Source organism: Cygnus atratus, chromosome 8, assembly GCF_013377495.2.
Source record: "Cygnus atratus isolate AKBS03 ecotype Queensland, Australia chromosome 8, CAtr_DNAZoo_HiC_assembly, whole genome shotgun sequence".
Taxonomy (NCBI): Eukaryota; Metazoa; Chordata; class Aves; order Anseriformes; family Anatidae; genus Cygnus; species Cygnus atratus.
The window spans coordinates 7,243,200-7,256,837 of record NC_066369.1 but is presented as its reverse complement, the minus strand read 5'-3'; the positions used below and the strand labels follow the sequence as shown (position 1 = coordinate 7,256,837).

At 47.7% G+C, this 13,638-nt stretch overlaps 1 protein-coding gene across 2 annotated transcripts; it reads right to left on the bottom strand.

Annotated features, from left to right (window-relative positions):
• Positions 1–496: 496 nt before the first annotated feature.
• On the bottom strand, positions 497–13,138 carry LOC118243407 (complement factor H-like). Of its 2 annotated transcripts, XM_050712214.1 has the most exons (14): positions 12,998–13,132; positions 11,713–11,901; positions 10,336–10,518; positions 9,498–9,698; positions 8,357–8,551; positions 7,683–7,859; positions 6,749–6,931; positions 5,912–6,112; positions 4,773–4,967; positions 4,099–4,275; positions 3,165–3,347; positions 2,209–2,409; positions 1,134–1,328; positions 497–878 (listed from the first exon to the last, which is right to left on the bottom strand). In XM_050712214.1, exons 1-14 carry the CDS (start codon positions 13,056–13,058, stop codon positions 865–867), a joined length of 2,355 nt encoding a protein of 784 aa, XP_050568171.1. In that variant the 5' UTR covers positions 13,059–13,132; the 3' UTR covers positions 497–864. The 2 variants fall into 2 exon arrangements, with proteins under 2 accessions (XP_050568171.1, XP_050568172.1); XM_050712215.1 differs by lacking the exon at positions 7,683–7,859 and having other exon boundaries at positions 12,998–13,138.
• Between the last annotated feature and the right edge of the window lie 500 nt (positions 13,139–13,638).

Genomic DNA, 13,638 nt, shown 5'->3' with positions numbered 1-13,638 from the left:
CACCCTGCCAGCTACTAGGAGGAAAATTAACTCTGTCCTAACTGAAACCAGGACACACGTGAAATAAAATTACATATACAGGACAGACTTATAAGTGTAGTTTACAGTCACAGAAGACAACAATCATTCACTCAGCTGAAGCATGTGCAATAGACTCAGCTACTCATATATGAAGCTTATGCAATAGACTTTGGTCAAAAAAAAAATCAAAAAAAAAAGTGTATATAAATGTATGTATTTCTATTCCCTCTACACTCCTAGCCTATGTCGACTCTTGATACCTCCTCCCACCAAATATCACAGAGGCTCAAGTCCTGCATAAGAATTGGGGTCTATGATCCACAGACTTCCCTGAGTTGTTTAAAGGAGACCACTCACCTTCACATCATGATGAGGCTGTAAGGACACTCATCTCTGCCATGACCCAGGCTAAATTCCCAGGCAAGCACATGGAGAAGAAGCTAGGAGCAGACAAGACCACACACACACACTACTTGCTGATGAGCAAATTAGCTGCACGCTTTAATTCATGTCTCAGTATGCCACCAAAGCCAGCCTACTTCAGGATGCAAATGTTAATAAAATAACAGTGAGATCAATACAGAACAAAAGTAAGAAGGAAGTACAGTCATTTGAATTGAATAAAATGCAAATACCTTTACAAAAATGGTTAATTGTAAAGACAATCATACAACAATTCAAAGGAAAAAAAAAATAAAAAGGCAAATTCCAACACAGAACATTGGCTAATCTGCAAACACAGCACAATGAAACAGCAAACTCCAGGGAAAACTGTGCTCAAATCACTGGGTTGGTCAAAGGATCTTTCATTTCTCCAGCTGGGCTCCTTCATGTCCTTTCCATTTATCCAAAATACCCTGCAGTGTAAAGAGAAAAAGTGGAAAAGGAATGAATACCAAGGCTGGCACATAGACATGTTTCTTGAGAGCAGCAGACAGCAAAGTTGCCTAATATTCCCATTGCTTCAATTTCATTCCCCAAACCCCTTGGAACAGGAGCAGCCCCACGACAGACACAAACTGGTAGAGGGTTAAGTGAAGGCCCCTAAAGCTGACCCTCCCTTCTTGTCCACAATTCTACAGAGCACTGTGCCCTCCACACAGAGCACTTACATTCACATCGGGGGTAGTTAATCACTCCGTCCTTGCACTGTGCCTCAAAATCCTCTGGGTTTGAGACTTCCCGGTAGGAAAAATAGCATGTAAATGAAATAGTCTCCTTAGAGCGATATGTGTTAGATCTTCTCCTTGACTGTCTTAGTTTAATATTGTTCCTCTTCATTTCTGTCTCACTCAATCTACAGTTCCCTTGGGAAGAAAAAAAAAATAAGAGAAAAAATAGAAAAAGATACGAACAGCCACCACCACAAGAGAAAGTAGTTCCGTAATTTGCCTGTAGACCTCGTATTGTCAACTGATCCTCTGAAGCTGTTGGTACCAGCTGAGTGACTGAAACTACTTACTTATTCTCCTGTGCTGCATCCCTGCTGCATCTGTCCCCTCCCGTATCAACGCACAGTGCCAATGATGAAAGGCAAAAGCCCATTTCATACCCTTCAGCAATGTCGCAGTAATCGGGGCTTGGGGAAACTGTAGGAGGAGGCAAGCACAGGTTTCGTGCTGCAGAAGCCTGTGAAGGCCTGCAATGGGCATTGACCCCCCTGCCTCCACACACACCAGAGCACAGCACAACCAGAGGGGAGCTGGGAAGGCCACAGGTGCAAAGGGGGCGCAGCTGTGGCTGCAAGAGGGAAGCAGGAGAGAAGCTTGCTGGGACAAAGCCCTGCCTACACAGGCAGGCTTGGGAGAGCCTGCAAGGAAATGGTCTCCTGCTCTTCAGCCCTGCCACAGTCAGGGAAATGGCACCTTCCAATTTCAGGGAAGCCACTTGCAGGGAACTTACCAGCCCTTCCGTCCTGCCTGGAAGCGGCCGGGCAGGCCCAGCACCAGTAACCCTGATGAGCCCCAGTGAGCCCGTTCCCCAGGAGCCTTTCCAGCTCACGTACGCCAGTCGGCGGCTTCCTGGGGGCACCTCCCCTCATGGCCTGCAGCTTTGCAGGGTGCTCTCACACCTTGGTGCTCCGCTATTACTTCCCCAGGCACACTTGCTATGGGCTTTCCTCTCAGCTTCTGGACTAAAACTGCAACAAGGCAGCGGCCAAGCAGTGACAGAGTGGAGGTGACTTACTTCCTGGCTTGCACCGTGGGTATTCTAATGTCCTGTTCATACACTGCACTCTGAATGGGGAAGATGCTGGGTCCTGCACATATCCTATTTTACAATCAAATTCAATAAAATCTCCTGATGTCGAGTACAGCTTTCTTTCTCCTCTCCATCTCAGCTCAATATTGTTTCTGTCCATATCTTCTTCAGAGGCCGTACAAGCCGCTTGGAAAAGGCAAGAGAAGGATGTGATCAATTCATACAGATGCACAACATATACATTTCAAACCACACACCCCCACACCCTCCCAAGGCCTACAGATGTTCTTCACATCACAAACCTCTTCCAGCAATGTGCTCTCACCCTCTGAGTTTTCAACAGGAAAGACATTCTCAACAAAAGAAAAGGGAAAAAACATGACGGTTGAGATGCTGGCTGCACACCGCTGTGGAGAGGCCTTTGCCCTCTGACAGTCTCACAGGGCAAGGGGGAAGCACAGCCTGGGGCGGGGGCACTCAGCAGGCAGCAATGAACGTCCCTGAGTCTTTTTTGGGCTCTCTCCTTGCCCTCGTCCCAGCACTTCTCAAATTCATTTCCTCGTGGCCCTGGATTTCCTTGCACTCACACCAACCCACCCTCCCTCCTCACAGCCTGCGGACCGTAGCAGCGTCCCCAGCTCAGAAGCACGGCACACCGGTGGAGCTCCCCCCACAGAAGCGGCTCAGCCAAACTCCCCTCCTCCTGGATCTGTTGGTGACTGGGCGCAGGGAGGGACAGCAGGCAGCAGAGGCGGCTACACGAGCTGACCTCCAGAGGCAATTCCTTCTGCACAGGAGAAGCACCAGCTGCTGTTCTGCCCTGTCAGCATCACAGCCCCAGCACAAGTGCTGCTTCACAAGTGAAGCGCCCGCAGGGCCTGAGAAAAAGACAACAAGCAGCTCACACAGCTCTTGGCCACGCAGCACGAGCTTCCACCTACCCAAGCAAACTGGGGGATTTGTCCACTGCCCGTCAGTACAAGTGATTTGCTCAGGTCCTTTCAGGATGTAGAAACCTGCACATGTGTATTTCACAGTTTGACCTTGGTCATATTCTGGCAATGGGAAGGAAAGGATGTCTCCGTTTTCAATATCTGGAGGTGGGCCACATTTTCTACCCTTCCCTGGAAGAAAATTAACCATTAGGAAGAAAACCATCTGAGTTCAGTTGCAACAGAGCCCTGGCCACAAATTCTTCAGAACACCACGTAGGCAGTACTTCGAGAGACTTGTAGGAAAGCAGAGAGAAAACTGTCACCTTGACAAGAAAAGCTGCATTTGTTCATGTGCTGAAACCTAGCACATGCCTCATGAAATCAAATGAGATTATTCAATGTGCTCGTGAAATCCTGGGCACCAACATGGTACCAGGTGTTAGCTCACCCATCAGCTACGACCCGCAGGTAATGTAACAGTGGAGTCAGTTACACGGCATTCACGAAGGCAATGCACCACTTGCATTTTCTGGATGTCAGCTGGCAGGAGAGCTGTGAGCTCTGTTCTCCAGCGCAGGCAGCACAATTCCTCACTCTCTTCCCATTAGGCATTCTCAGAAAGCAGATTTGCAGAAGTGAAAGGTTGGAGTCTCAAAATCAGACCTGGCCAGCAGTTGCTCTCAGCCTCAGGGTGCTTTTCCAGATGTGGCACTCCTTGAGTGAAGCCATCCAGATTACTCATCTAGTAGACTTCCATTAAACACATCCTGCCACCACAAATGGAGAGATACCAGGGAAAATCCCTTTTTCCTGAGTCTGACAGATATTGTTGCACTTGCTCACAGTCCTGAGACTGAAATTTGGAGACCTAAATGCCACTGAGCTAGCTTGAGGGCAGTCTTCACTGATAGTCTACTGCATGGAGAGAGAGAGAACTGACCTTTGCACTGGGGCAGCTCGGTCCAGGTCCCATTCTGACATGTTATGGTGGAAGCCCCCGTCATCTGAAAACCTTGCCAGCACTGATAGTGAGCTGTCTCCCCAGGCAAATACCTTGGCTTTTTAACACCTTGAACTTTTCCACCAGCAATTTCTGGAGGAGGTTCACACGTCACATCTGAAAAGAGACATTTCTGCACTCGATTTGTAGGCACTCACATGTTCCCCTACACAAACTACAGTTATGGGAATCATCTTGTTACTGCCCAGATGATGTTCTTAAGCGCAAGAGACAATATTGCCTTACCAACATGACTTGACTTTTTCCCCCTTTTTTCCTTGGCCATGAGTGTTTCTAAACACTGTGAACCCCAGGAATGTGAATTAACACGACAATGGCAGCAGAACACCTTCCACATTCTCAGGAGATGACAGGGACAGTCAGAGCTTCTAGAAAAAGCCAACATTTCTGTAGCTACACCGTATGCCACAAAAAGCCTCCTTGCAAGGCCATGGCCCTCTGCTGAGAACCCGAGTGCTTCTGAAAATCACAGATGTAGCAGCCAAGCTGGCTCTCTGCTGAACCGTAGAGCTCCAAAGAGGTTATCAGTTTGCACTGCTGGGTTGTTATCCTCAGTTCTACAGAGCACTGTACCTTCCACACAGAGCACTTACATTCACATCTGGGATAGTTAATCACTCCATCCTGGCACTGTGCATCAAAATCCTCTGGGTTCGAAACTTCCTGGTAGGAAATCTTGCATGTAAACAAAATATACTCCTCAGAGCGATATGTGTAAGATCTTCTCCTTGACTGTCTGAGTTTAATATTGTTCCTCTCCATAGCCATCTCAAGCACTGTACAGTCCTCTGGGGAAGATAAAAAATAAATAAATAAAAAGGAAAATATTGCATCCAGTTCTGGGCCCCAGTTCAAGAAGGACAGGGAACTGCTTGAGAGAGTCCAGCGCACAGCCACGAGGACGATTAAGGGAGTGGAGCATCTTCCTTACAAGGAAAGACTGAGGGAGCTGGGTCTCCTTAGCTTGGAGAAGAGGAGACTGAGGGGTGTCCTTATTAATGTCTATAAATATATAAAGGGCGAGCGTCAGGAGGATGGAGCCAGACTCTTCTCAGTGACACCCAATGACAGGAAAAGGGGCAGTGGGTGCAAGCCGGAACATAGGAGGTTCCGCTTAAATATGAGACAAAACTCGTTTTTACAGTGAGGCTGACAGAACACTGGAACAGGCTGCCCAGGGGGGTTGTGGAGTCTACCTCTCTGGAGACTTTCAAAACCTGCCTGGATGCATTCCTGTGTAAACCTTTTTAGGTGTACCTGCTCCACAGGGGATTGGGCTACATAATCATTCAAGGACCCTTTCAACCCCTAACGCTGGGACAAAGCCCTGCCTACACAGGCAGGCTTGGGAGAGCCTGCAAGGAAATGGTCTCCTGCTCTTCAGCCCTGCCACAGTCAGGGAAATGGCACCTTCCAATTTCAGGGAAGCCACTTGCAGGGAACTTACCAGCCCTTCCGTCCTGCCTGGAAGCGGCCGGGCAGGCCCAGCACCAGTAACCCTGATGAGCCCCAGTGAGCCCGTTCCCCAGGAGCCTTTCCAGCTCACGTACGCCAGTCGGCGGCTTCCTGGGGGCACCTCCCCTCATGGCCTGCAGCTTTGCAGGGTGCTCTCACACCTTGGTGCTCCGCTATTACTTCCCCAGGCACACTTGCTATGGGCTTTCCTCTCAGCTGCTGCACTATAACTGCAACAAGGCAGTGGCTAAGCAGTGACAGAGTAGAGGTGACTTACTTCCTGGCTTGCACCGTGGGTATTCTAATGTCCCGTCCATACACTGCACTCTGAATGGGGAAGATGCTGGGTCCTGCACATATCCTATTTTACAATCAAATTCAATAAAATCGCCCGATTTTAAATACAGCTTTCTTTCTCCTCTCCATCTCGGCTCAATATTGTTTCTGTCCATATCTTCTTCAGAGGCCGTACAAGCCGCTTGGAAAAGGCAAGAGAAGAATGTCATCAGTTCATGCAAACACATCATGTGTCCAACAAAGCAAAAGGGAAAAATGATGATGGCTGAGTCGCCACACACCGCTGTGGAGAGGCCTTTGCCCTCTGACAGTCTCACAGGGCACGGGGGAAGCACAGCCTGGGGCGGGGGCACTCAGCGGGCAGCAATGAACGTCCCTGAGTCTTTTTTGGGCTCTCTCCTTGCCCTCGTCCCAGCACTTCTCAAATTCATTTCCTCGTGGCCCTGGATTTCCTTGCACTCACACCAACCCACCCTCCCTCCTCACAGCCTGCGGACCGTAGCAGCGTCCCCAGCTCAGAAGCACGGCACACCGGTGGAGCTCCCCCCACAGAAGCGGCTCAGCCAAACTCCCCTCCTCCTGGATCTGTTGGTGACTGGGCGCAGGGAGGGACAGCAGGCAGCAGAGGCGGCTACACGAGCTGACCTCCAGAGGCAATTCCTTCTGCACAGGAGAAGCACCAGCTGCTGTTCTGCCCTGTCAGCATCACAGCCCCAGCACAAGTGCTGCTTCACAAGTGAAGCGCCCGCAGGGCCTGAGAAAAAGACAACGAGCAGCTCACACAGCTCTTGGCCACGCAGCACGAGCTTCCACCTACCCAAGCAAACTGGGGGATTTGTCCACTGCCCGTCAGTACAAGTGATTTGCTCAGGTCCTTTCAGGATGTAGAAACCTGCACATGTGTATTTCACTGTTTGACCTTGGTCATATTCTGGCAATGGGAAGGAAAGGATGTCTCCGTTTTCAATATCTGGAGGTGGGCCACATTTTCTACCCTTCCCTGGAAGAAAATTAACCATTAGGAAGAAAACCATCCGAATTCAGTTGCAACAGAGCCCTGGCCACAAATTCTTCAGAACACCACGTAGGCAGCACTTCGAGAGACTTGGAGGAAAGCAGAGAGAAAACTGTCACCTTGACAAGAAAAGCTGCATTTGTTCATGTGCTGAAACCTAGCACATGCCTCATGAAATCAAATGAGATTATTCAATGTGCTCGTGAAATCCTGGGCACCAACATGGTACCAGGTGTTAGCTCACCCATCAGCTACGACCCGCAGGTAATGTAACAGTGGAGTCAATTACACGGCATTCACGAAGGCAATGCACCACTTGCATTTTCTGGATGTCAGCTGGCAGGAGAGCTGTGAGCTCTGTTCTCCAGCGCAGGCAGCACAATTCCTCACTCTCTTCCCATTAGGCATTCTCAGAAAGCAGATTTGCAGAAGTGAAAGGTTGGAGTCTCAAAATCAGACCTGGCCAGCAGTTGCTCTCAGCCTCAGGGTGCTTTTCCAGATGTGGCACTCCTTGAGTGAAGCCATCCAGATTACTCATCTAGTAGACTTCCATTAAACACATCCTGCCACCACAAATGGAGAGATACCAGGGAAAATCCCTTTTTCCTGAGTCTGACGGATACTGTTGCACTTGCTCACAGTCCTGAGACTGAAATTTGGAGACCTAAATGCCACTGAGCTAGCTTGAGGGCAGTCTTCACTGATAGTCTACTGCATGGAGAGAGAGAGAACTGACCTTTGCACTGGGGCAGCTCGGTCCAGGTCCCATTCTGACATGTTATGGTGGAAGCCCCCGTCATCTGAAAACCTTGCCAGCACTGATAGTGAGCTGTCTCCCCAGGCAAATACCTTGGCTTTTTAACACCTTGAACTTTTCCACCAGCAATTTCTGGAGGAGGTTCACACGTCACATCTGAAAAGAGACATTTCTGCACTCGATTTGTAGGCACTCACATGTTCCCCTACACAAACTACAGTTATGGGAATCATCTTGTTACTGCCCAGATGATGTTCTTAAGCGCAAGAGACAATATTGCCTTACCAACATGACTTGACTTTTTCCCCCTTTTTTCCTTGGCCATGAGTGTTTCTAAACACTGTGAACCCCAGGAATGTGAATTAACACGACAATGGCAGCAGAACACCTTCCACATTCTCAGGAGATGACAGGGACAGTCAGAGCTTCTAGAAAAAGCCAACATTTCTGTAGCTACACCGTATGCCACAAAAAGCCTCCTTGCAAGGCCATGGCCCTCTGCTGAGAACCCGAGTGCTTCTGAAAATCACAGATGTAGCAGCCAAGCTGGCTCTCTGCTGAACCGTAGAGCTCCAAAGAGGTTATCAGTTTGCACTGCTGGGTTGTTATCCTCAGTTCTACAGAGCACTGTACCTTCCACACAGAGCACTTACATTCACATCTGGGATAGTTAATCACTCCATCCTGGCACTGTGCATTAAAATCCTCTGGGTTCGAAACTTCCTGGTAGGAAATCTTGCATGTAAACAAAATATACTCCTCAGAGCGATATGTGTAAGATCTTCTCCTTGACTGTCTGAGTTTAATATTGTTCCTCTCCATAGCCATCTCAAGCACTGTACAGTCCTCTGGGGAAGATAAAAAATAAATAAATAAAAAGGAAAATATTGCATCCAGTTCTGGGCCCCAGTTCAAGAAGGACAGGGAACTGCTTGAGAGAGTCCAGCGCACAGCCACGAGGACGATTAAGGGAGTGGAGCATCTTCCTTACAAGGAAAGACTGAGGGAGCTGGGTCTCCTTAGCTTGGAGAAGAGGAGACTGAGGGGTGTCCTTATTAATGTCTATAAATATATAAAGGGCGAGCGTCAGGAGGATGGAGCCAGACTCTTCTCAGTGACACCCAATGACAGGAAAAGGGGCAGTGGGTGCAAGCCGGAACATAGGAGGTTCCGCTTAAATATGAGACAAAACTCGTTTTTACAGTGAGGCTGACAGAACACTGGAACAGGCTGCCCAGGGGGGTTGTGGAGTCTACCTCTCTGGAGACTTTCAAAACCTGCCTGGATGCATTCCTGTGTAAACCTTTTTAGGTGTACCTGCTCCACAGGGGATTGGGCTACATAATCATTCAAGGACCCTTTCAACCCCTAACGCTGGGACAAAGCCCTGCCTACACAGGCAGGCTTGGGAGAGCCTGCAAGGAAATGGTCTCCTGCTCTTCAGCCCTGCCACAGTCAGGGAAATGGCACCTTCCAATTTCAGGGAAGCCCTACTTGCAGGGAACTTACCAGCCCTTCCGTCTTGCCTGGAAGCGGCCGGGCAGACCCAGCACCAGTAACCCTGATGAGCCCCAGTGAGCCCGTTCCCCAGGAGCCTTTCCAGCTCACGTACGCCAGTCGGCGGCTTCTTGGGGGCACCTCACCTCATGGCCTGCAGCTTTGCATGGTGTTCTCACACCTTGGTGCTCCGCTATTACTTCCCCAGGCACACTTGCTATGGGCTTTCCTCTCAGCTGCTGCACTATAACTGCAACAAGGCAGTGGCTAAGCAGTGACAGAGTAGAGGTGACTTACTTCCTGGCTTGCACCGTGGGTATTCTAATGTCCCGTCCATACACTGCACTCTGAATGGGGAAGATGCTGGGTCCTGCACATATCCTATTTTACAATCAAATTCAATAAAATCGCCCGATTTTAAATACAGCTTTCTTTCTCCTCTCCATCTCGGCTCAATATTGTTTCTGTCCATATCTTCTTCAGAGGCCGTACAAGCCGCTTGGAAAAGGCAAGAGAAGAATGTCATCAGTTCATGCAAACACATCATGTGTCCAACAAAGCAAAAGGGAAAAAATGATGATGGCTGAGTCGCCACACACCGCTGTGGAGAGGCCTTTGCCCTCTGACAGTCTCACAGGGCAAGGGGGAAGCACAGCCTGGGGTGGGAGCACTCAGCGGGCAGCAATGAGCTGCCCTGAGTCTTTTTTGGGCTCTCTCCTTGCCCTCGTCCCAGCACTTCTCAAATTCATTTCCTCGTGGCCCTGGATTTCCTTGCACTCACACCAACCCACCCTCCCTCCTCACAGCCTGTGGACTGTAGCAGCGTCCCCAGCTCAGAAGCATGGCACACCGGTGGAGCTCCCCCCACAGAAGCAGCTCAGCCAAACTCCCCTCCTCCTGGATCTGTTGGTGACTGGGCACAGGGAGGGACAGCAGGCAGCAGAGGCGGCTACACGAGCTGACCTCCAGAGGCAATTCCTTCTGCACAGGAGAAGCACCAGCTGCTGTTCTGCCCTGTCAGCATCACAGCCCCAGCACAAGTGCTGCTTCACAAGTGAAGCGCCCGCAGGGCCTGAGAAAAAGACAACGAGCAGCTCACACAGCTCTTGGCCACGCAGCACGAGCTTCCACCTACCCAAGCAAACTGGGGGATTTGTCCACTGCCCGTCAGTACAAGTGATTTGCTCAGGTCCATTCAGGACGTAGAAACTTGCACATTTGTATTTCAGAGTTGCACCTTGGGGGTATTGTTTCAACGGAAAGGAAAGGATGTCTCCGTTTTCAATATCTGGAGGTGGGCCACATTTTCCACCTTCCCCTGGAAGAACATTACCCATTAGAAGGAAAGCTATCAGAGTTTATCTGCAACAGAGGCCTAGCCACAAATTCTTCAGAGGACCACGTAGGCAGTACTTCGAGAGACTTGGACTCATGTGTTCCCCAACGCAAACTACAATTAATGGAATCATCTTGTTTTGCCCCAGACAATATTATTTATCTCCTACTGCCTTCCCAACATGACTTGATGTTTTTTCCCCCCTCGTTTTGTCTTGGCCATGAGTGTTTCTATTGGTCAGACATTGAATACCAGGCATGTGAATTAGGAAGTTACTAGTGACATGAATCCTGGGCAACAGTGAGAACAACCATTTAAACAGCCACTACTACCTGCCATGCCACTGTCTAGAGGAATTTAACTAACCACGTAGCCACTGGATAACATACATAGATCAAGTGAGATGAAAGGGTTATTTCTTTTGACATGCAGAAGACTACTGCAGGGTCCAAAAAAGTAAGACTCCAAGAAGAAGCATCCTAAAACAGATGGGTGAAAACGGGAGCACCTGCAGGACTCTTCCTGCTGTCCGTTTACCACAGACATTCAATGTAACTCAAAACAGGGTCATGGACTGCAGCAGGACAAGGGAGCTACCATTCAGGAGGAGTTAGTTAGGAAATCCAGAGCCCCCCTTCTAACCTTCCGCCCTGTCTAGGCAAAGGATGCCTCAGCCAGAGGTGCAGGAGATGAAGAACAAAAAGCTGTCAGCCTTCCTTTCCACATGCATAGCACGTCCTCCCAAGGGGTTCTGCTTGTGCAGAGGCGGCTCAACAAGGCTTTCCCCACAGGACTGTGCAAGACCGTGGCAGTTACAGACCTTGATTTTTTGTTCAAACCTTCCAACTTATCCACTGTTCTCAGAGGTTATGGAAAAGGACTTTCCCTGCAGGGTGCCTATGTTATACACAAAGTCTTTACTGTCATCACCCTTGTCATTTCTGCTGGCACCAGAGCCACAGCACTCATTCTGCAGGGTTCATGCATCTCACATGGGTCACAGCTACCACAGTTCTCCATGGAGAAAACAATGAGGTGTGAACAGCAATGGCAGCAGAACAGCCTTTGGGGTAGTACATCCTGGCTCCCAGTTGCTGTTTTGCAATGGTACATGGTGCAAGAGAATGAGAAATGTCCACCGTTGCCAAGTCAAACAGCAAAAAAAATTACCCTTACCCAAACACTGAGGTGGTCCAGGCATCCAGACTTTTCCATGGCATGTTACCCATTCTGATCCTGATAAAGCGTATCCAGGGTTGCATGTGTATTGCACTCTGTCATTTTCCTCATATCCTGATTTAACGCCACTAACAATTTTGCCAAACTCAATGAGAGGTGGGTCTTCACATGCTGCTCCTGCAGAAGCTGTGCACAGGTTTCTGTTATTTGGCTGCACGTTGTTGTTTATATCCTGATTTATTCCTACCACCAATTTCTTCAAAATGAATGACGAGTGGGTGTTCGCATGCTGTTCCAGCAGAAAATATATAAAAATTCTCTTCATTTGGTAGATACTGCAGAGTAATGAGATCTCCAAAGAATGGTGCTACACAGGAGTTGAATAATATGCAGATAACCTACATCCCTGCATTTGGGAATAGACTGTACTAATAAATCTCCTTGCTCTAAGAAATTGTGTGCTTCTATACTATTTTCACAGTCTTCACATAAGAGGCACTTACTAAACTAAAAACACTTGAATTGAAAAGATGAATAAACTTCTGAATTTCTCAGAGAACGGCTCTTGTTTTCCAGTGTTATACTAAACTAGAGTTTTACACTTACAGCCATGATGCTCTATTTTCTTTAATTCTTTGATTAAATCAGTTTGTCTCAAATTACCAGAATTAGTTCCATCACTTTGAAATGAAAGAACTTGGGTCGTTCTTTCAAGGTATAAAGTATGTGCATGGAAAGCACTTCTAAGATGTGCCTGTGTGGAGAGAGAAGAGTATTGATATGCTGAATAGTATAAAATGGATCAATTATAGAGTTTAAAACCAGTCATTTTAGTAAAGGTACATATTCAGTGAAGACCTTCTTCAGGCTGCATTCGTCACAGAACTTACTGAAATGACAAAATACCCTGAGAGTTGTATAATAGTTTAAAATCAAATCAGAATTCTGCATTTTAATAGCATGTATTCAGAATAACAGCAGCTAAATTGAAATACAAAGGAATTTATATGTATGTATGTTGAGGGGGTTATGTCTTGTAATAAGTCAGGTTCGTTATGTGAGCCATTAAGTTCAGGCACAAAGCAAAGAAGCGAACTCGGACAAAAAAAAAAAAAAAGCAAATATTCTCAAATACACTGTTCTAAAATATAATGCTCATTCAGAACTTCTGAAACAGGTTCTATTAAAAGTGGCAAATAATTTATTTTTCACTTCCTTATTCTTGATTGTCACCGGTCACTACACATCAGTTAAAAGCATGGATTTCCATTTAATGACTTACCTTTATGTATAGCACAACACATCCACAGCAGAAACCCTGTGGTGAGGCTCAGCAGTGTCATTTCCAAGCTTTAGAAATTAAAGATGTCCTCTGCAGAAGACTTGCTGTTTTCTCTACTCCAAATTGCATATACTTGTATTCAACTCCCACCTTTCCGAGGCTTGCCCTTGCAAACTCCTCCCCTAATTTTCTTGCGACACGGTAGTCATTCCGCACTGATATAAAGCAAGCAATTGTTGCAAAAATTCTTCAGTAATTTTTCGCAAAACCTTTCAGACTGAACTTGACACAGCACACTTATGAAACCCATCAGCAAAGACTCACGGCGTGTTCATAAAACACAATAGAGCACACATCTCGTTTTTCCAGTGTCATAACATAAAATTTTTTTACGGGCAAAAATTACCGTATATGTGGAGCCAGGAATTTATCAACAGCCTTAATGAAACCTTAACAGCCTAACGAAAACACTAACGCTTACTACGTTAATACTAGTCTAATACTTGTATTACTAGCCCAACACGACCCTAAGCACTGTTGTTTGTGGAGTCCTGGCAGTTTCGCAATACCATAGAATGGTTTGGGTTGGAAGCGACCTTAAAGATCATCCAGTTCCAACCCCCTGCCATGGGCAGGGACAC